Here is a 20,755-nt window from a genome sequence, read left to right as displayed (position 1 = left end):
TTACTGCACGTCATTATACTAACACTACTAACAGTGCAAATCCTGCAGCAAAAAGTGTGAACATCATTTCTGGAAAGTTGGGTACCCGCAAAATAAATAGTTTTCCATCTCTGCTGGCTCAAGCAGTGAAAGTTAATCATAATCACAATGTACAAACTGAGTAACGTTGGGGATAGGCTACAGCCCTGTCTCACTTCCTTCTCGAGCATTGCTTCCTTTTAATATCCTTCGACTTGTGACTGCTAATTGGTTTCTGTACAAGTTAACAGTAACTCATCTCTCCCTATATATTATCCCTGCTACCTTCAGAATTTCAGGGAGTGTATTTCTGTTAACACTGTAAAAAGCTTTCTCTAAATCTGCAATTGCTATAAATGTAGGTTTGCCTTTTTTTAACTTGTCTTCTGAAATAAGTCTTAGAGTTAGTAGGATCTCACATTTCTGTATTTACCTGGAACCCAAACTGATCTTCTCTGAGGTCAGCCTGTAACAGTTTTTCCATTCTTCTGTAAGTAATTTGACAATTCAATAATATTCACACCTGTTACAACCTGCCATTTTTGGAATTGATATTAATATACTCTTCTGGAGGTCATAAGGTATTTTGCTTGTCTCATATATCTTGCCCAAAATGTGGAAAGTCTTGCTGTCACTAAGATGTCAGTAATCCTGAGGGACTGTCAGCTGCTCCAGGGGCCTTACATCTTTCAGTGCTATGTGAAAGTCTTCTTGCAGTTTTATATCTCCCATCTCATCTATATTTATGTCCTCGCCCATTTCTTTATACTTCTCACAAGTTTATTTCCCTTGTATGGCCCTTCGATGTATTCCTTCCACCTTTTACCTTTATCTTCTTTGATTAGTACTGGTTTGCCATGTGAGCTCTCGATATTTGCATTGCTGCTCTTTTTTCCAAAGTTATCTTTAATTTGTCTGTGGACAGCACCTATCTTGCCACTGCTTGTCCATGCTTGTATAGCCTTTTATTTGTTCTCTTTTCCAATTTGTACTTTCTTTCAATCTCATTTATTTAGGTGTCTGTATTCCCTTTGGTTCCTTGTTGCATTTCTTTATTTTCTTCTTTCATTGGTAAAATTCAGTAGCTTTTGTGTTATCCAAAGATTTCTTCTGAGCCTTGTCCTTTTGACTATGTCGTACTCTGCTGGCTTCATTATTTTATCAAACTAAACAGCTGTCATCGGACATCCACAACAAAAAAATCAACGAACAATGTAGAACAAAAAATGAGATTAAAAGAAAAAAAGCCTCCCCTTCACTTTTATTTCTTTGTCCTCTTTCCGTCAATTGTTGCCTAATGCTCCCTGTAAGCTTACCCAGGTCCCATTTCTTTAATTACTTATTTTTCTGCAATTTCTTCTGTTTTGATTTGCAGTTCATAATGAATATATTATAGTCAATCCCCACATCAGCCCATGGAAATGGTTTGGAGTTTTAAATCTGCTGTTGAAATATCTGGCTTACCATTATATAATCTATCTCCAGTGTGTCTTTCTCTTCCACATCATACTTCAAAGATTTGCAACAATTAAATTACACTCTATGCATAATTACACCAGGCAGCTTCCCCTTTCATTCCTTTCTTCTTGTCCATGTTCTGCTATTAATTTTCCTTCTCTTCCTTTTTCTACAGTCTAATTCCAGTCTCCCACCACAATTCAATTGCTTACTCACTTGATTTTCTGGATAATTTCTTCTATCTCATTAAACATTGTTTTTAAGCGCTTCATCATCTGTGGAGGTAGTAGGAATATAAACCTGTACTGCTGTCAAATTTGTCGGCTTCATGTCTATCTTGGCTTTGATAATGTGTTCACTGTACTGTTGGTAGAAGCTTGCTTGTGTGGTTACTTTCTTATTCATTATTAGACCTACTCCTGTGTCACCTCTGTTTAATTTATAACCCTAAGCTCACCTGACTGGATGTCCTGCCACCACACTTCACTAATTACCGCTCTATTTAACTTCGGCTTATCCATTTCCCTTTTTAAACTCTCTAATCTACCTTCCCGCTAAAGGAATCTAACGCTCCACATCCTAATCTGTAGAATACCACTTTTGTGTTTCCTTATGAGTACATCTTGTCGAATATTCACCACTTGGAGATTCGAATGGAGGATTATTTTAACTCCAGAGTATTTTACCCAAGAGACTGCCACCATCATTTAATTGTACAGTGAAGCTGCACGTCCTCAGGAAAAATAACAGCTGTAATTTACCCTCACTTTCAGCCTTCGGAGCAGAGCACAGCAAAGCCTTGTGGGCTAAAAATTATGAGATGCGAATTTAATGTTTTTGTATTTCAAGGAGTCTCACATAGGTGGCCAGGTCTGGCACTGTGTCGGAACAGGTAGGTCAGATGGGGTCAGTCACTGTGTAATGTGGTGGGCCGTCACCCAGGCCATCTGCCAGATGGTGTATGGGTTTTAATGAGAATAAAGTGAATGAGTTAGGAGTGGCCTCAGAAAGAAGTCCAAGAAAACAACTGCACCCAATATAGGTTTTAATCAAGAATAAATTGGATAAGTTAGGTGTAACATCAAAAAGATGTCCAAGAAAACCACTGCGTCATATTGTCATGGTACTGGTGCAGAAAGAAGGGTGAGGAAATCACTGTACTATATCCAATCGGGAGTGGTGTGTTGGCAGTACCTGCTAGCAGGGCTGTGCATGGATGTGGACTGAAACCTTGCAAAGTAACAGGAGAGTACAGCACAAGCCAAACAGGTCAGGTGAGAGTACTGTGACTGGCAGTTGCAGTCTATGCATGCCAGAGAGACTAATCCTGGGGAATGCCCTTTTTTTCTGACAAAGATGCATGTCTACATTTATTGGCGTACTTCAATTCACAGGAGAGAGGTTGTCAGAGTTCTGAAAATTCTCACCAGTTGCATCGAGAATGCCTGCAGGAGTGAAAATGGCTGTGTGGTGTGCGATTAGTACTACATGAATTATTAGGCTGGACTTTCTCCACCAAAATTGTAAGTTCTGTGTGTGTGTGTGTGTGTGTGTGTGTGTGTGTGTGTGTGTGTGTGTGTGTGTAGACTGCAACCCTTTTTTCAAAACAGTTCAGTTACTCTCATTTCTGGTAGGACAGTGTAAGTACTCACATTACTGGTATGTCTATGACAGTGTTTGAGGTGTCCTGTTCCTTGGAACACCTTGTGGAAGCCCACTGTCATAGATAATGGCACTGGCCGTGAGTGATTATACAGTTTCTGCTGTTAGATAACTGTATGTTTTTTTAGTTTTTGCACTCATATTCTTCACATTACTGCAATTTGTTGATATATTTTATGTGCATTTTCTTGTACACCAATGTGCCACAAACAGACAGAAATATTTTACAAATGGAATAACTTCTCTATAGTGTGTGTTCTCCATGGAGCCTGCAGACACTGATACGTCTGTCCTGGTGCTGTGCACAGAATTGAGACTCAACCTGAGACGATTTTGTGGCGTTAGTGCTGTGTCCAGATACTATAATTGTGGTAAAAATTAACATACAATTACTGTCACAGTATGCAATGTGTAATACGGATGAACGTGAATCACAAACTATTCAGTCGTTATAGAATCCCTACACATTTCTAAACGTGACTGTGAAGTTGTGGAATATGAGCACTATATAGCTCAGTTTTGTTTGACTGTGAAGCTATTCGGGGTTCGCAGTACTGTTTCTTTGGCACAGTGCGTTTTTGTCACCATTTCCCATTCGTGGCAAATGCGAACCTATACTGAACGTCATCTGCATGATCTTCCCCATGTCAATTGTCAGTATAAGTTGTATCGGGCTATAGAAATGACCATCTCATGCAGGAGGGCACAGTGAAAATGGCCACAGTAGACCGTAGTTGCCAAAAGTGTTGTGACTCTCCATCTTTCGAAGTGCCGCCGCACAGTTACGCGTGTCCTCTACATGCGGCGCTCTCTGCCAGCCGTGCAGCAGCAGCGCCACCCAAGCGGCCAGCCAGCAAGTGGCCGCTAGACTCGGACTCAGTTATGATTTGACTGTTAAAGTGGACACACGTCTTACTCTGTTTACTTGATCTGTGACTTTCATGTATTGCGTCTTCCTTGAAATATATTTGTTCAACTTGAAGTTATAACAAAAAGAACACACCTTCTTCTTCTGCACAACTTAACAATGGTAGTTTACTTTTTATCCAAAGACAAAGGCTTTCTGCGACTTTAATATTTTTACACGGCAGTGGTCCTGCAGTACGGATAATTCGGCCGTGCTATATTACGGGAGTGTTTGACTGTGTTTCGTCTGTGGACCCAAAGGCATCACTCACAATATGAGAGGAAAGAAGCTGTGAAATTTTAAGGTTCAGGCGATGTTCTCTCCAGAAGTTGAGACCTTGTTGAACAGTATAGCGTGCAACATCTAGAAATAGTAGCAAATTCTGCAGTCTAGTTAGCACAAGTGTGCAGTAACGTGAGGACTGTCTCAGTTCAGTCCTAGTGTTCTAAAAGTTGGGTGTGTTTGCTAATCAGAGGTTTGATTGGGATTACACCATCTCCCTTGGGGTACAGTTTATCCAGAGAACCCAAATATATAGCTTTCAAAATACATTTTGTTCAGTTTGCCAGGCAGCATTAAAAAATGCACTGATGGCCATCAAAATTTCAGCAACATCACTGTGGCAGTCTACAGACATTAGACTGCTCCATATTAGGAAAGATTATGCATGAGGTTTATCATTCAGAAATCACATTTGAATTTAGATTATTTGTGAGATGATAATGTTGTGCCCGGAGTAAGAAGGAGAAATTTATACTGGCACTTGTTGGAACCTGACAGCGACAGATTGTAGCTGGTTGGGACTTTGATATGTCTTCCTATGATACTGCCCCTGTCAGTCATGACTGTTATATGAATATGGCACCAGCAAGTTCGAGAGGACAGTTCACATAGCTGTGTAGAAAATTGATAACTCCACTGCACTGGCGCCCAAGAGAACAGGTATATTTTTGCTTAACTGTGTGGGATTGTGCAACTGCGTCACATACCTCAAGTGAGGAAACGGACTCGTTTGCAGCAAGACGAGTATCTGTGCAGACAGTCCAACAGCCTCTGGGTCTTCCATCGGCACGGTTGTGGAGAGAAGTGTTTCAATAGTGGTATGTTAGACACGAGAGTGGCAGTATATCATATTTTACCACAAATCCTACTACTCCGTATGGCATCGTGGTTGATGTATGTGTATGTGAAGGCTCTGAGTTGCCAGATTGTATTTGTCAACATTTTGGCGGGCCAGCATCAGGTGTGATGGAACAGGTAGCCACCAGTTACACGATACCATCCAGTCCAATTTGGACAGCCAGTAATTTGGACAGCAGATGTCACATTTACAATGTGTTAACAGCGGTGGCCGGGCTCTGTCTTCCAAGTCTCTGTGACGTAACCTTTCAACAACATGATGCAAGATGGGATGTCAGCCTGCTTAGTTACCTGTGTCAGCATAGAGGGTGTTTGACTGTTGCTGTGGCCAGTAAATTCTTCAGACCTCTCACCCACTTATATCATTTGGTCACAGATTACCGAGAGACTCGCAAGCCACCACTATGCACCCTCTACACTTGATGAATTCTGACACAGACACAGACACAGACCCATATTTGTCATGCAAGCTCAGTCAGACTCCATGTCTAGGTGGATCAGAGCTATTGTTTCTGATTCATACACTGTATATTGCCAAATCACATATAGGTGTAGCTATTTATTCTCCCTGCTGTCCTCTAAATGCACCACAAGTAATTTTTTTTGTGCCATGATTCACTGCCCTTCTAATGGCCAGCAGTCTGGAAGATGTGAAGTAAATCCATTAATATGGCATGTTTTGTGAGCAAAAGAATGTGTTGCAGATGGCATCAAAGGCGAATAAGCATTTTTTTTTTTTTTTTTTTTTTAATATATACAGGGTGATTCAAAAAGAATACCACAACTTTAAAAATGTGTATTTAATGAAAGAAACATAATATAACCTTCTGTTATACATCATTACAAAGAGTATTTAAAAAGGTTTTTTTTTCACTCAAAAACAAGTTCAGAGATGTTCAATATGGCCCCCTCCAGACACACGAGCAATATCAACCCGATACTCCAACTCGTTCCACACTCTCTGTAGCATATCAGGCGTAACAGTTTTGATAGCTGCTGTTATTTCTCGTTTCAAATCATCAATGGTGGCTGGGAGAGGTGGCCAAAACACCATATCCTTAACATACCCCCATAAGAAAAAATCGCAGGGGGTAAGATCAGGGCTTCTTGGAGGCCAGTGATGAAGTGCTCTGTCACGGGCTGCCTGGTGGCCGATCCATCGCCTCGGGTAGTTGACGTTCAGGTAGTTACGGACAGTTAAGTGCCAATGTGGTGGCGCTCCATCCTGCTGAAATATGAATTGTTGTGCTTCTTGTTCGAGCTGAGGGAACAGCCAATTCTCTAACGTCTCCAGATACTGTAGTCCAGTTACAGTAGCACCTTGGAAGAAAAAGGGACCAAAAACTTTATTGGATGAAATGGCACAGAAAACGTTCACCTTAGGCGAGTCACGTTCATACTGAGTTGTTTCCCGCAGATTCTCAGTGCCCCATATACAGACATTGTGACGGTTGACTTTCCCGTTAGTGTGGAAAGTTGCTTCATCACTAAACACAATCTTTGAAACGAAAGATTCATCTGTTTCCATTTGAGCAAGGATAAAATCACAGAAATCGATTCTTTTAATCTTATCAGCTGCAGACAGTGCTTGAACCAATTTGAGACGATAAGGTTTCATAACTAACCTTTTTCGTAGGACTCTCCATACAGTTGATTGTGGAATTTGCAGCTCTCTGCTAGCTCTGCGAGTCGATTTTCCTGGGCTGCGAACAAATGCTTGCTGGATGCGTGCTACATTTTCATCACTCGTTCTCGGCCGTCCAGAACTTTTCCCTTTGCACAAACACCCATTCTCTGTAAACTGTTTATACCAACGTTTAATACACCACCTATCAGGAGGTTTAACACCATACTTCGTTCGAAATGTATGCTGAACAACTGTCGTCGATTCAATTCTGCCATACTCAATAACACAAAAAGCTTTCTGTTGAGCGGTCGCCATCTTAGCATCAACTGACGCTGACGCCTAGTCAACAGCACCTCAAGCGAACAAATGTACAACCAAATGAAACTTTATAGCTCCCTTAATTCGCCGACAGATAGTGCTTAGCTCTGCCTTTTGTCGTTGCAGAGTTATAAATTCCTAAAGTTGTGGTATTCTTTTTGAATCACCCTGTATATTCTGTTCCTCCAAATTGAGGCATATTAATCAGACATTTTTTAATGGTTATACTTGTTCACATCAAATAGGATTTCTTCTATTTCAAATTTTTAATTTTCTCTATCAACTCATCATTGTTAGTACATGAGTAAAAATTACTTTTGTGAACATTTTCTAACTTAATTTCATAACTTGTTGGATACTCTGCACTTAATCATATAGGAATGTAATTACAGATCGTTAACTGAAGATGGAATGTAATTACAGATCATTAACTGAAAATGCCCGCCCCCCATGAACCATGGACCTTGTTCGTTGGTGGGAAGGCTTGCGTGCCTCAGCGATACAGATAGCCATACCGTAGGTGCAACCACAACGGAGGGGTATCTTTTGAGAGGCCAGACAAACGTGTGGTTCCTGAAGGGGGGCAGCAGCCTTTTCAGTAGTTGCAAGGGCAACAGTCTGGATAATTGACTGATCTGGCCTTGTAACACTAACCAAAACGGCTTTGCAGTGCTGGTACTGTGAATGGCTGAAAGCAAGGGGAAACTACAGCCGTAATTTTTCCCGAGGGCATGCAGCTTTACTGTATGGTTAAATGATGATAGCTTCCTCTTGGGTAAAATATTCCGGAGGTAAAATAGTCCCCCATTTGGATTTCCGGGCGGGGACTACTCAAGAGGACATCATTATCAGGAGAAAGAAAACTGGCATTCTACGGTTCGGAGCATGGACTGTCAGATCCCTTAATCGGGCAGGTAGGTTAGAAAATTTAAAAAGGGAAATGGATAGGTTAGAGTTAGATATAGTGGGAATTAGTGAAGTTCGGTGGCAGGAGGAACAAGACTTCTGGTCAGGTGACTACAGGGTTATAAACACAAAATCAAATAGGGGTAATGCAGGAGTAGGTTTAATAATGAATAGGAAAATAGGAGTACGGGTAAGCTACTACAAACAGCATAGTGAACGCATTATTGTGGCCAAGATAGACACGAGCACACGCCTACTACAGTAGTACAAGTTTATATGCCAACTAGCTCTGCAGATGATGATGAAATTGATGAAATGTATGATGAGATAAAAGAAATTATTCAGATAGTGAAAGGAGATGAAAATTTAATAGTCATGGGTGACTGGAACTCGATAGTAAGAAAAGGAAGAGAAGGAAACGTAGTAGGCCACCATGGAATGGGGGTAAGGAATGAAAGAGGAAGCATGCCTGGTAGAATTTTGTACAGAGCATAACTTAATCATAGCTAACACTTGGTTCAAGAATCATGGAAGAAGGTTGTATACACGGAAGAAGCCTGGAGGTACTGGAAGGGCTCAGATAGATTATATAATGGCAAGACAGAGATTCAGGAACCAGTTTATAAAATGTAAGACATTTCCGGGGGAAGATGTGGGCTCTGACCACAATCTATAGGTTATGAAATGTAGATTAAAATTCCAATCCCAAAGAAAGCAGGTGTTGACAGATGTGAAAATTACCAAACTTTCAGTTTAATAAGCCACAGCTGCAAAATACTAACAAGAATTCTTTACAGATGAATGGAAAAAACTGGTAGAAGCTGACCTCGGGGAAGAGCAGTTTGGATTCTGTAGTAATTTTGGAACACGTGATTCAATACTGACCCTATGACTTATCTTAGAAAATAGATTAAGGAAAGCCTAACCTATGTTTCTAGCATTGGTAGATTTAGAGAAAGTTTTTGACAGTGTTGACTGGAATACTCTCTTTCAAATTCTGAAGGTGGCAGGGGTAAAATACAGGGAGCGAAAGGCTATTTGCAATTTGTACAGAAACCAGAAGGCAGTTATAAGAGTCGAGGGGCATGAAAGTGAAGCAGTGGTTGGGAAGGGAGTGAGACAGGGTTGTAGCCTATCCCCAATCTTATTCAATCTTTATATTGAGCAAGCAGTAAAGGAAACAAAAGAAAAATTCGGAGTGGGAATTAAAATCCATAGAAGAATTAAAAACTTTGAGGTTTGCCGATGACATTGTAATTCTGTCAAAGACAGCAAAGGACCTGGAAGAGCAGCTGAATGGATTGGACAGTGTCTTGAAAGGAGGATATAAGATGAACATAAAAAAAACAAAATGAGGATAATGGAATGTAGTCGAATTAAATCGGGTGATGCTGAGGGAATTAGATTATGAAATGAGACGTTTAAAGTAGTAAATGAGTTTTGCTATTTGGGGAGCAAAGTAACTAATGATGGTTGAAGTAGAGAGGATATAAAATGTAGACTGGCAATGGCAAGGAAAGCGTTTCTGAAGAAGAGAAATTTGTTAACACCGAGTATAGATTTAAGTGTTAGGAAGTCGTTTCTGAAATTATTTGTATGGAGTGTGGCCATGTATGGAAGTGAAACATGGACAATAAATAGTTTAGACAAGAAGAGAATAGAAGCTTTCGAAATGTGGTGCTACAGAAGAATGCTGAAGATTAGATGGGTAGATCACATAACTAATGAGGAGGTATTGAATAGAATTAGGGAGAAGATAAATTTGTGGCACACCTTGACTAGAAGAAGGGATTGTTTGGTAGGACGTGTTCTGAGGCATCAAGGGATCACCAACTTAGTATTGGAGGGCAGTGTGGAGGGTAAAAATCGCATAGGGAGACCAAGAGATGAATACACTAAGCAGATTCAGAAGGTTGTAGGTTGCGGTAGGTACTGGTAGATGAAGAAGCTTGCACAAGATAGAGTAGCATGGAAAGCTGCATCAAACCAGTCTCTGGACTGAAGACCACAACGACAACAACAACAACAACAACAATAACAACTAAAAATGGTGGTATTAATAAACACATAATAAAATAAAGTGATGTACAGTGTGTATGTTATGTTTCGTGCTTCAAAGAAATCTCGCTTAAAGAAAAAAAAAATTTGATGGACTAATTATGTATCATTATGAAACAGTGTTGTGTATTTTGTGTCAGGTTAAGTTGTTAGGCCATGACACATTCACAGATTCATCAAATAAATTTTCAAAAAATGTCAGTTTTAGTGTTGGACCTTCTTGCATAAATCAGTATAAACACACATGTTATCATGGTAAAAACTGAAATGATAATGACTGTTCCTCACTTTTGTTGCTGACCATCATAGATATATTTTATGTTCTGCAAGAACCTGTTGTCAGTGACACAGATCATTTGTACTCAGATGTTGGTGATATAGCAGTAAAACAGTTGTTGTTAGGAGAAAAGCTCTGTATTTTTCATGTATCAGTTACTGTTTTTATACCGTATAGAATTCTATCTTTGCAAAAATCAGATGTAGTTCTGTGATTTGATTATAAGAAGCTTGTGTTTCATTTATGGTATTTCATATACTTATGCATAAATGCGAGGGCAGTTCAATAAGTAATGCAACACATTTTTTTTCTGAAACAGGGGTTGTTTTATTCAGCATTGAAATACACCAGGTTATTCCCCAATCCTTTAGCTACACAACACTATTTCTCAATGTAATCTCCATTCAATGCTACGGCCGTACGCCACCTTGAAATGAGGGCCTGTATGCCTGCACGGTACCATTCCACTGGTCGATGTCGGAGCCAACGTCGTACTGCATCAATAACTTCTTCATCATCCGTGTAGTGCCTCCCACGGATTGCGTCCTTCATTGGGCCAAACATATGGAAATCCGATGGTACGAGATCGGGGCTGTAGGGTGCATGAGGAAGAACAGTCCACTGAAGTTTTGTGAGCTCCTCTCGGGTGCGAAGACTTGTGTGAGGTCTTGCGTTGTCATGAAGAAGGAGAAGTTCGTTCAGATTTTTGTGCCTACGAACACGCTGAAGTCGTTTCTTCAATTTCTGAAGAGTAGCACAATACACTTCAGAGTTGATCGTTTGACCATGGGGAAGGACATCGAACAGAATAACCCCTTCAGCGTCCCAGAAGACTGTAACCATGACTTCACCGGCTGAGGGTATGGCTTTAAACTTTTTCTTGGTAGGGGAGTGGGTGTGGCGCCACTCCATTGATTGCCGTTTTGTTGACAAGAAATTGTCACCCTCAGCCACATGACGAGCAAGCAATTCCGCACAGATGGTTCTCCTTTGCTCTTTATGGTGTTCGGTTAGACAACGAGGGACCCAGCGGGAACAAACCGTTGAATATCCCAACTGGTGAACAATTGTGACAGCACTACCAACAGAGATGTCAAGTTGAGCACTGAGTTGTTTGATGGTGATCCGTCGATCATCTCGAACGAGTGTGTTCGCACGCTCCGCCATTGCAGGAGTCACAGCTGTGCACGGCCGGCCTGCACGCGGGAGATCAGAGAGTCTTGCTTGACCTTGCGGCGATGATGACACACGCTTTGCCCAACGACTCACCGTGCTTTTGTCCACTGCCAGATCACCGTAGACATTCTGCAAGCGCCTATGAATATCTGAGATGCCCTGGTTTTCCGCCAAAAGAAACTCGATCGCTGCCCGTTGTTTGCAACGCACATCCGTTACAGACGCCATTTTAACAGCTCCGTACAGCGCTGCCAGCTGTCGGAAGTCAATGAAACTATACGAGACGAAGCGGGAATGTTTGAAAATATTCCACAAGAAATTTCCGGTTTTTTCAACCAAAATTGGCCGAGAAAAAAAATGTGTTGCATTACTTATTGAACTGCCCTCGTACATTAAGAGTGTTTTTTCTTTAGTAAAAAAAATTCTGTTTGAAACTGAATATCTCGAGGCCATTGCTCAAACAAACAAAATATTAAAGAAGCAATTTTCTGCACTTGAACTTGTAAATTCCATCAAATCAAAATAGCAAAAACAAATCTCTTTCTGCAATGTTTATACTATAAATCCTTGAGTAGTTTACCAATTTTTTGGCCTCATTATTATCGAGTTGGACCCCGAGGCCTTTCACACACTGTAGTTCGTCCACTTTATGGCTAGTTCTGGTGTGGCAGGCTACTATTGCTTGTTTGAAGGTGCTAAATTTATCTCTTTGTGAACTTAACAGTTAAACAGTTAGTTGTAAACCTCCTGTAGGCTTGTTCACCTGTCTTGTCAGCTGTATCTGCTTAAGTGGTTCTTATGCTTGTTTATCAACAAACTCTATATTATTTGGACTGCCCTGTAAAGACACTGAAAGATTTATAAAGTTTAAGAACGACAAAGCAAAAGTATCACTTGAAGACTTATGCAGGTTAAAAACAAGAGTGTAGGGAAAGACAGATAGCTACTAACCATCAAGACAACATACTAAGTTGCAAATGGGCACAATTAAAACACACTTACACATAAGCTTTTGGCAACAGCCTTAATCAGAAAAGGACAACACACACCATTCATTTACACAAGCAAACACACCTTGTGCACACACGCCTGTCAACTGCAGCAGCTCAGGCCAGAATGCTGATGATGTGCTCGCATGTGAACGAATGGTGTGCGTTTCTCTTTTTCCGATGAAGGCTTGCGCCAAAAGCTTATGAGTGGGTGTCTTTTTAATTGAGCCTGTATGTAACTTAGCATGTTACCTTTATGGCAAGTAGCAGTCCAATTTTCCTACATTTTTGGTACTCCTGCCTGGAGTTTCCATTGTTTTAAGAACAATAGAGTCCATTCAGAGTGTATAGAGACCAGTAATTGGTTTCGACCTATGTGGATGAAAGTGAATGTGATGGCAGTACCATTGTTCCTATTTGGAAAAGTTCTTTGGAAGTAGGAATTTGTACCATTATTTCAGGAACCATTCCAGGCATTTAAACTCTGGTTTACACTTCCTTGCATGGATCATAAGCTTTGAACGTGTTGGATTAGGCATTTGTCAGTAATCAAAAGTTTATGGATATCTAATATTTGAGCTTCCTTTTATCCAGTGTACTGTAGTGATATATGATATGCTGTGCAACAAATTTTAAATTTATGAGAATAGTTTAGTGACCTTACCTGTAAATGATATTCTGTACTCTTATAAGAGGTTGCAGCTTGCTATGCACACCTACCTTCCTGCTGATGCGAAGCAACTATGAGAAACGAATTGAGCAATATTCCATCATCCTGCTTGAAAGCTGTCTCATTTAGGTGGACGTATCCTAATACTGCATTCTTCTGACTCTGTAGATGGTTACACACTCTAAAATATTCTGTCTGGATAGAGAATTATTTAGTTTCTCATTCTTGTGAGCATATACTTGCTACATCACCATAATTCTGAGCACCGAGATCCATGTATTGTATGTTTAATATGTAGCTAGTGACGAGTTCCTGCCAAATTCATGTTCCCGCTGTATTTATTATTTGTATTATTGTTTCAGTTATACCCAGAGGATCCACTGCCAAAAACTGTTTGCTTGGAATGCTGCACGAAGTTGAATCAGTACTTTGATTTCTTTGAAACAAGCTCACGTGCACAGTTATCACTGCAGATATTATTTGATCCGAAAGTAGCCAAAGAAGAATTCAAAGCAGACTCTCTTGATATTGTCGCAAAGGTAGAACCCAATGACAGAACCAAAAAACCCTCAAGTGATCGTGACACTGGTGGAAGAGAAGATGATGATGATGAGGAGGAGGCGGAGGAGGAGGAAGAGGAGGAGGAGGAGGAAGAGGAAGGAGGAGATGGATCTAATTATAACATTGATGGTGCATTAGATGAAGTAAGTTAAGACTGTGTCTTACTGTTGACAGTTTTAAAGTTATTTGTAGGCATTAGAATCATCTTCATAATGGCAGCTATCATTGCAGTGAGTGATTTCTGTCCTCTATAGTTTCTACATAATGCATTAATCTGTTCTTTGTTTGACTTCTGGGGCTCAGTTTCACTGCTGCTTTTACATAGCTTCTTTCATTCACATTGCTACCTTCCTATCAGATAAATTTGGGAACTGCCACTTTTTGTGAATTACATGATCGTGTATGAGGCAAGGACAATAAATGCCCACACAGCTCATTGTTTTAAAAGTAATTAAAGTACTTTTAAATTTCCCATGCTAATAATACTTTGCATTGTTTACTCTTAAAAATGTCTTTTGCTTAGGACACATCATAAACTGACAGCAGCTATCGAGTGAGTTTTGTTGTTGCTGCCCAATTGAGTACACCCCTTCTCTTTATATTTAAGTACAAGAACTACTGGAATTTCATTATGGTAAGTGTCCATGTGACAAAATGTTAGTGAAAAGTGTTCACAATGCAGTACGTGTTCAAACTTTCTAAAATAACTGCATATCATCTTCATAATCATCACCATGATCATGATTATTATTGTCTTCATCATGCTGACTGTCTACCTTCAACGATGAGCCTTAAAAGGTGTTTGTTTGTCTGATACCCATGTTTGACAAGTACAATTGTTGTTGTTGTTGTGGTCTTCAGTCCTGAGACTGGTTTGATGCAGCTCTCCATGCTACTCTATCCTGTGCAAGCTTCTTCATCTCCCAGTACCTACTGCAACCTACATCCTTCTGAATCTGCTTAGTGTATTGATCTCTTGGTCTCCCTCTACGATTTTTACCCTCCACACTGCCCTCCAATGCTAAATTTGTGATCCCTTGATGCCTCAAAACATGTCCTACCAACTGATCCCTTCTTCTAGTCAAGTTGTGCCACAAACGTCTCTTCTCCCCAATCCTGTTCAATACCTCCTCATTAGTTACGTGATCTACCCACCTTATCTTCAGCATTCTTCTGTAGCACCACATTTCGAAAGCTTCTATTCTCTTCTTGTCCAAACTGGTTATCGTCCATGTTTCACTTCCATACATGGCTACACTCCATACAAATACTTTCAGAAACGACTTCCTGACACTTAAATCTATACTCGATGTTAACAAATTTCTCTTCTTCAGAAACGATTTCCTTGCCATTGCCAGTCTACATTTTATATCCTCTCTACTTCGACCATCATCAGTTATTTTACTCCCTAAATAGCAAAACTCCTTTACTACTTTAAGTGTCTCATTTCCTAATCTAATCCCCTCAGCATCACCCGATTTAATTTGACTACATTCCATTATCCTCGTTTTGCTTTTGTTGATGTTCATCTTATATCCTCCTTTCAAGACACTGTCCATTCCGTTCAACTGCTCTTCCAAGTCCTTTGCTGTCTCTGACAGAATTACAATGTCATCGGCGAACCTCAAAGTTTTTACTTCTTCTCCATGAATTTTAATACCTACTCCGAATTTTTCTTTTGTTTCCTTTACTGCTTGCTCAATATACAGATTGAATAACATTGGGGAGAGGCTACAACCCTGTCTCACTCCTTTCCCAACCACTGCTTCCCTTTCATGCCCCTCGACTCTTATAACTGCCATCTGGTTTCTGTACAAAATGTAAATAGCCTTTCGCTCCCTGTATTTTACCCCTGCCACCTTCAGAATTTGAAAGAGAGTATTCCATTTAACGTTGTCAAAAGCTTTCTCTAAGTCTACAAATGCTAGAAACGTAGGTTTGCCTTTTCTTAATCTTTCTTCTAAGATAAGTCGTAAGGTTAGTATTGCCTCAAGTGTTCCGATATTTCTACGGAACCCAAACTTATCTTCCCCGAGGTCCGCTTCTACCAGTTTTTCCATTCGTCTGTAAAGAATTCGCGTTAGTATTTTGCAGCTGTGAGTTATTAAACTGATAGTTCGGTAATTTTCACATCTGTCAACACCTGCTTTCTTTGGGATTGGAATTATTATATTCTTCTTGAAGTCTGAGGGTATTTCGCCTGTCTCATACATCTTGCTCACCAGATGGTAGAGTTTTGTCATGACTGGCTCTCCCAAGGCCATCAGTAGTTCTAATGGAATGTTGTCTACACCCGGGGCCTTGTTTCGACTCAGGTCTTTCAGTGCTCTGTCAAATCTTCATGCAGTATCTTATCTCCAATTTCATCTTCATCTACATCTTCTTCCATTTCCATAATATTGTCCTCAAGTACATTGCCCTTGTATAAACCCTCTATATACTCCTTCCACCTTTCTGCTTTCCTTTCTTTGCTTAGAACTGGGTTTCCATCTGAGCTCTTGATATTCATACAAGTGGTTCTCTTCTCTCCAAAGGTCTCTTTAATTTTCCTGTAGGCAGTATCTATCTTACCCCTAGTGAGACAAGCCTCTACATCGTTACATTACAAGTACAATACAACAGTCAGTGTCATAGATGAACACTCACTCATACCCACACACAGAAATTTGGTGTTGTATCTTGTTGCATTCCTGTGCATGACCAGATCCCATCATCTGGCTTCTCTTTATCAGTGTTTTTCAAGTGGTTATTGTTTTATTGTTGCTGCTAAACTCATAAGCTATGTTTCTTTGTGCTATGTAATATAAATTGTTGTAAATACTTATATTCTCCAACACAACAGAAAAAACATAGTGTCAGCTTTAGATCATGACAACTGTGCATTGCTTGTTTTTATCAGTTAATGTTGAGATCTCCTGTTGGGAAGTCAATGAATTCTGTGTTGCAGTAATGACCTAAGTCTTTACCAGTCACTGTCATAGATGAACACACACACACACACACACACACACACACACACACACAAATTTGGGGTTGTATCTTGTCGCATTCCTGTGCATGACCATTCAGCACACATAATACATTACATACTAAGCTTAACCTAAATTCTGTGGTGTAAGTGTTTTAACATTATGGTCATTATTGCTAATCTTTTGCTCTTTGTTTCTTGATAGATGAAGGATGAAGAATTATTGTCTATTGTGATCTTAATTGTGTAAACCTTTTTGCGAGGTGACTGTGATTTTCTTACTTTCCTGTGTCACTTCTCACTAAACCACAGATGTTTGTGCCTTCTGGTATGTAAGTGATTAAGTTGTTCCCAATGAGGTGCACTTTCATACAGATATATTACTTGTGATGACATTACAAGAATTTAGTTTCCTTCCTGCAGTAACTTAATAAAGTGGTCTTCTTCAGGCCAAGGGTACTATGCAACAACTTACATCACTGAAACAAATGCTCAACAAATAAGTACATCCAGTAATCTTTTGAGCAAATACCTCGAAAACAAGTAACTCTCTCAAACACATCATTTGAATTAAAAGAATAAAGATTGATGTTATTTTCATACTAACACAGTTGGAAATAATTGTTATAATTTTAAGTGAAAGGACAAGCAAGATTTCATAGGGTGTATACGACCCGGGACAATTGTGAGATCCGGGAAAAACCCGGGAATTTTTTCATCAGGGAGAAAACTGGAAAAAACGTAGGAATTTTTTATAATTCTGGGAATTTTTCGTTGTTTTAGTTTTCAGTCAATTTTTTGTAATTTTGACTGGTAAGAACTGATACTCTAACAAAGGATATTAATATATCCTGCTACTGCAGAATAATACTGCACCAATAAAACATGAACGAGAGAAAAAAATGAAAATAAAGCTTAAGTTGCAAAGGAACAACAACAAAAGACTGTGCTCACACAAGCATCTGCCAAAGCAAAATGTGTCAAAGGCTTTAGGAAGGCTATGCAATGCTTCATAACAACAAATTGCCTCCGATGAGCGTGACGTCACAACTGTTTACATTAGATTTGTTCGAGCAGTTGCGAGTGGGCTCATGCGCATGTGCAGTAGAGTCACGTATGAGTAGTACCTTCTCCCGCTTCTGGCTACAGAAGTGTGGCTGTTAACTGTACAGGCAGTACCAGCAAGCAGCTGGAAAAATTTTACTGGTGCACCAGATTCAAGCAGGCGCAGCAGGCCCAGATCTAAGGGCTTGGGATGGGCGGGGGAGGGTGTGGAGGAGGGGGAGGGGGGACAAACCAGAGTATCTGCCTCAGGAGGCAATTTGAATGGCAGTACCAAATTCATATACTTGAGGAAAAAAAACCTAGTTTCACAAAGCACCTAGCATCCAGCGCACCTTGGCCTATTGATTGTACATATGATTTTGAAACACAGCCCTGTTGGTTCTTGAACATTTTTGAATATAACCAAAGTTGATTTCTGAATGAATCATAAGTTTATTTTTGAATGCGTGCATAGCGTATGTGATGCCTCTGCCAGGGAAATCACGGCTGCATCTGGAAATTAACTTTCCTAGACGAGCTGAGCGGAATAAACAAGAACAAGTTCCTTTTCTCTGTAGAACACCTACATACATTCCTTTCATCTTTGGATCTCCCCTATATCAGATCAGTACTAGCTCGAGGTCCAAGCTGTCGGCCCACGGTTTTGTAAATTTTCCCTATCTATTGTTTGCACAGTTGTGCGTGCTTCTACAACTTTGCAATTTCTCCTCCGTACATCCGTGCTCTGCCATTTTTCACTTAATTTCAATCTCAGTTTTGAGATGATTCATTCGATACATTTTAGTATTTTCTCCTCGCATTAAATAAATTCAATATCTCACGATTTATGTAAGGATTTCTGTTGCACTGTTCCTTTTTCTCTAACCATTCCTGTGCTGCATTCACTATTCAGTTTGTCAAAACTACCCACCCATATTCTTTCATATTTATTTCCCTCATTTGTTTCGACTGTTCCCTAATGATGTGATTGAAACTTGACGACCTCCAGTCGTTTTGACTCACTAGGTCCCATCTTTTAATTTGCTACCTCCCTGCAAGTTCTTCAGGTTTAATTTGTATTTGATTACTAATACATTACCCTCAGAGACCAAATTGGCTCCTAGAAATGTTTTGTGGCTTCAAATCTAGTCTCTAAATCTCCATTTTGAGCATATGTAATTAATTATGAGCCTGAATTGCTGGGCCGTGCTTATCTTTGAGAGGCAGGCTGCGTCGTACTGCCACAGATAATATAAAAATGAAATGGACACACTGACTAGCTTTAGGAGGTAACAGTGCCCTTCTTTGGGAGAAGAAGGGCTAGGGTGGAGAAGGTCATAGGATGCTAGTGCCTACCCTCATACTCATTACCATCCCATCCTTAAGGGAAGGTCAGCAAATCTGTCTCACACTTTACACATTTTCTCAAAAGGATTTTCCTGGGATACATTTACTGTTACATTGCTCTACATGTGTTTCAGACGGCTGTTACTACTCCATATATATTATATTAAAGACTAGCAGCCATAATTGATTAAATTAGTGGGTATATACATGAACTTACAGGTGCTATATTATCATGGTTATCACTTGAGAGATCTTTTGCAATATAATAGCACTTACTTTGGATGCATTCTCTGGGTTTCTTCAACATTTTTCAGGTATATGTCACATCTCCAGAGTAACACACTGCTTGCTCTGCATTTAGTCTCATACTGATGTTAAAGTGGTTGCTGTAAAAAAAAGTTGTGGGTTTCTCTTTGTCAAAATGAGTCTCATACATACACATGTTTGGAATGGACATTAGCTTTTCAAATAAAGGCTCTGAGTCTTGTTCCTTTCTAGTTCCGACCACCAGTCAGATGATTATTTTCTGTAGTCTGAAAGCTTTGAGTAAATTTGTTCTCACAGACGTCCAGAAAATTTTGGTGTACCTAATGACAGAAACAAAATATGCATAACTAGTGAACCTGGGAATGCTTCACAATTGTTAAGTATGTATGGGAATTGGATGTAGCCTAATCTCCTGCTCCATCCTTCCTTTGTCCATCTCCTCTTCCTACTGTCTTTGTCCTCTCCTCCTCCTCCCTTCCTCCCTCTTTTTCCATATCCTCTACCACCCTCACTTTGTCCTCCTCCTCCCCCTCCCCCCTATTCTCTGTGCTCCTTTCTCTGTCGATTAGCTCCTCCTCATTCTCTCTGTCATTCTTCTCCCCCCCCCCCCCCTCCACCTCTCTCTGTCCACCTCCTCCTTCTCCTCCTTCCCCCTCTCTGTCTACCTCTTCTCTCCCCCCCTCCCCTCTTCCACTGACTTTGAGCCTGGAATATTAGTGATGCCAAGGGAAACTTGATTGGGAATTGAAGTCACTTAAAATGAGTGGGTAAATCGGTACATAGGGTGTGTGAGAGAACTCTCGAGCTGTTGGATCTGTGAGGATAGTAGCTTCAAGACAGCATTTTGCACGGTTTTAATCTACAAGTGGGTAGGATTACCAAGTTTCAAATGATTCAGATTCCATAGCAGTATTCTAATCGTAAACTGATAAGCCATAAATACAGCTTTCCTGTTTTCTGTTAATGCCGACTGTGAGGAATAAAACGATACAGCACATAATTATGTATGTAAATTTTGTTTAAAATGTATATACAAGGTGTTCATAAAGACTGGGAACACTTTCAATTATTTATTACACAAGAACCAAACATTGTACAGATATCATACATATGTCATTTTGAAGAGAAACCCTGAAAGGCTTTTTTTTTTAATTTTAATTTTTTTTTTTTCATGTATACTGCCACAGCGTAGTTTGGTAATTTGCCGATAGTCAATGCTAGTCACAAACACGGCGAGTTCAGGTGCAGAGCAAGCTTTCTGTGTGTTGGAGTTCGACAAAAATAATTGTGCCACAGCTGTTCAGTGGATGTTTAGAACCAAGTACGGTAAGAAGCCACCAACAAGGAAGGCCATTTACCACT

At 40.1% G+C, this 20,755-nt stretch overlaps 1 protein-coding gene across 1 annotated transcript in view; it reads left to right on the top strand.

Annotated features, from left to right (window-relative positions):
- The window catches only part of LOC126456766 (zinc finger protein 879-like), a 375,729-nt gene that overhangs the window by 52,008 nt on the left and 302,966 nt on the right, over positions 1 to 20,755 (top strand). The window contains exon 2 of the mRNA XM_050092524.1: positions 13,569 to 13,910. Within this exon, the coding sequence (XP_049948481.1) occupies positions 13,569 to 13,910 (342 nt within the window). The remainder of the gene's footprint in view (positions 1 to 13,568; positions 13,911 to 20,755) is intronic.

Source organism: Schistocerca serialis, chromosome 2 (genome assembly GCF_023864345.2).
Source record: "Schistocerca serialis cubense isolate TAMUIC-IGC-003099 chromosome 2, iqSchSeri2.2, whole genome shotgun sequence".
Lineage (NCBI taxonomy): Eukaryota > Metazoa > Arthropoda > Insecta > Orthoptera > Acrididae > Schistocerca > Schistocerca serialis.
Note: the sequence above shows the minus strand (reverse complement) of the source record. Positions and strands in the feature narration are given on the sequence as shown.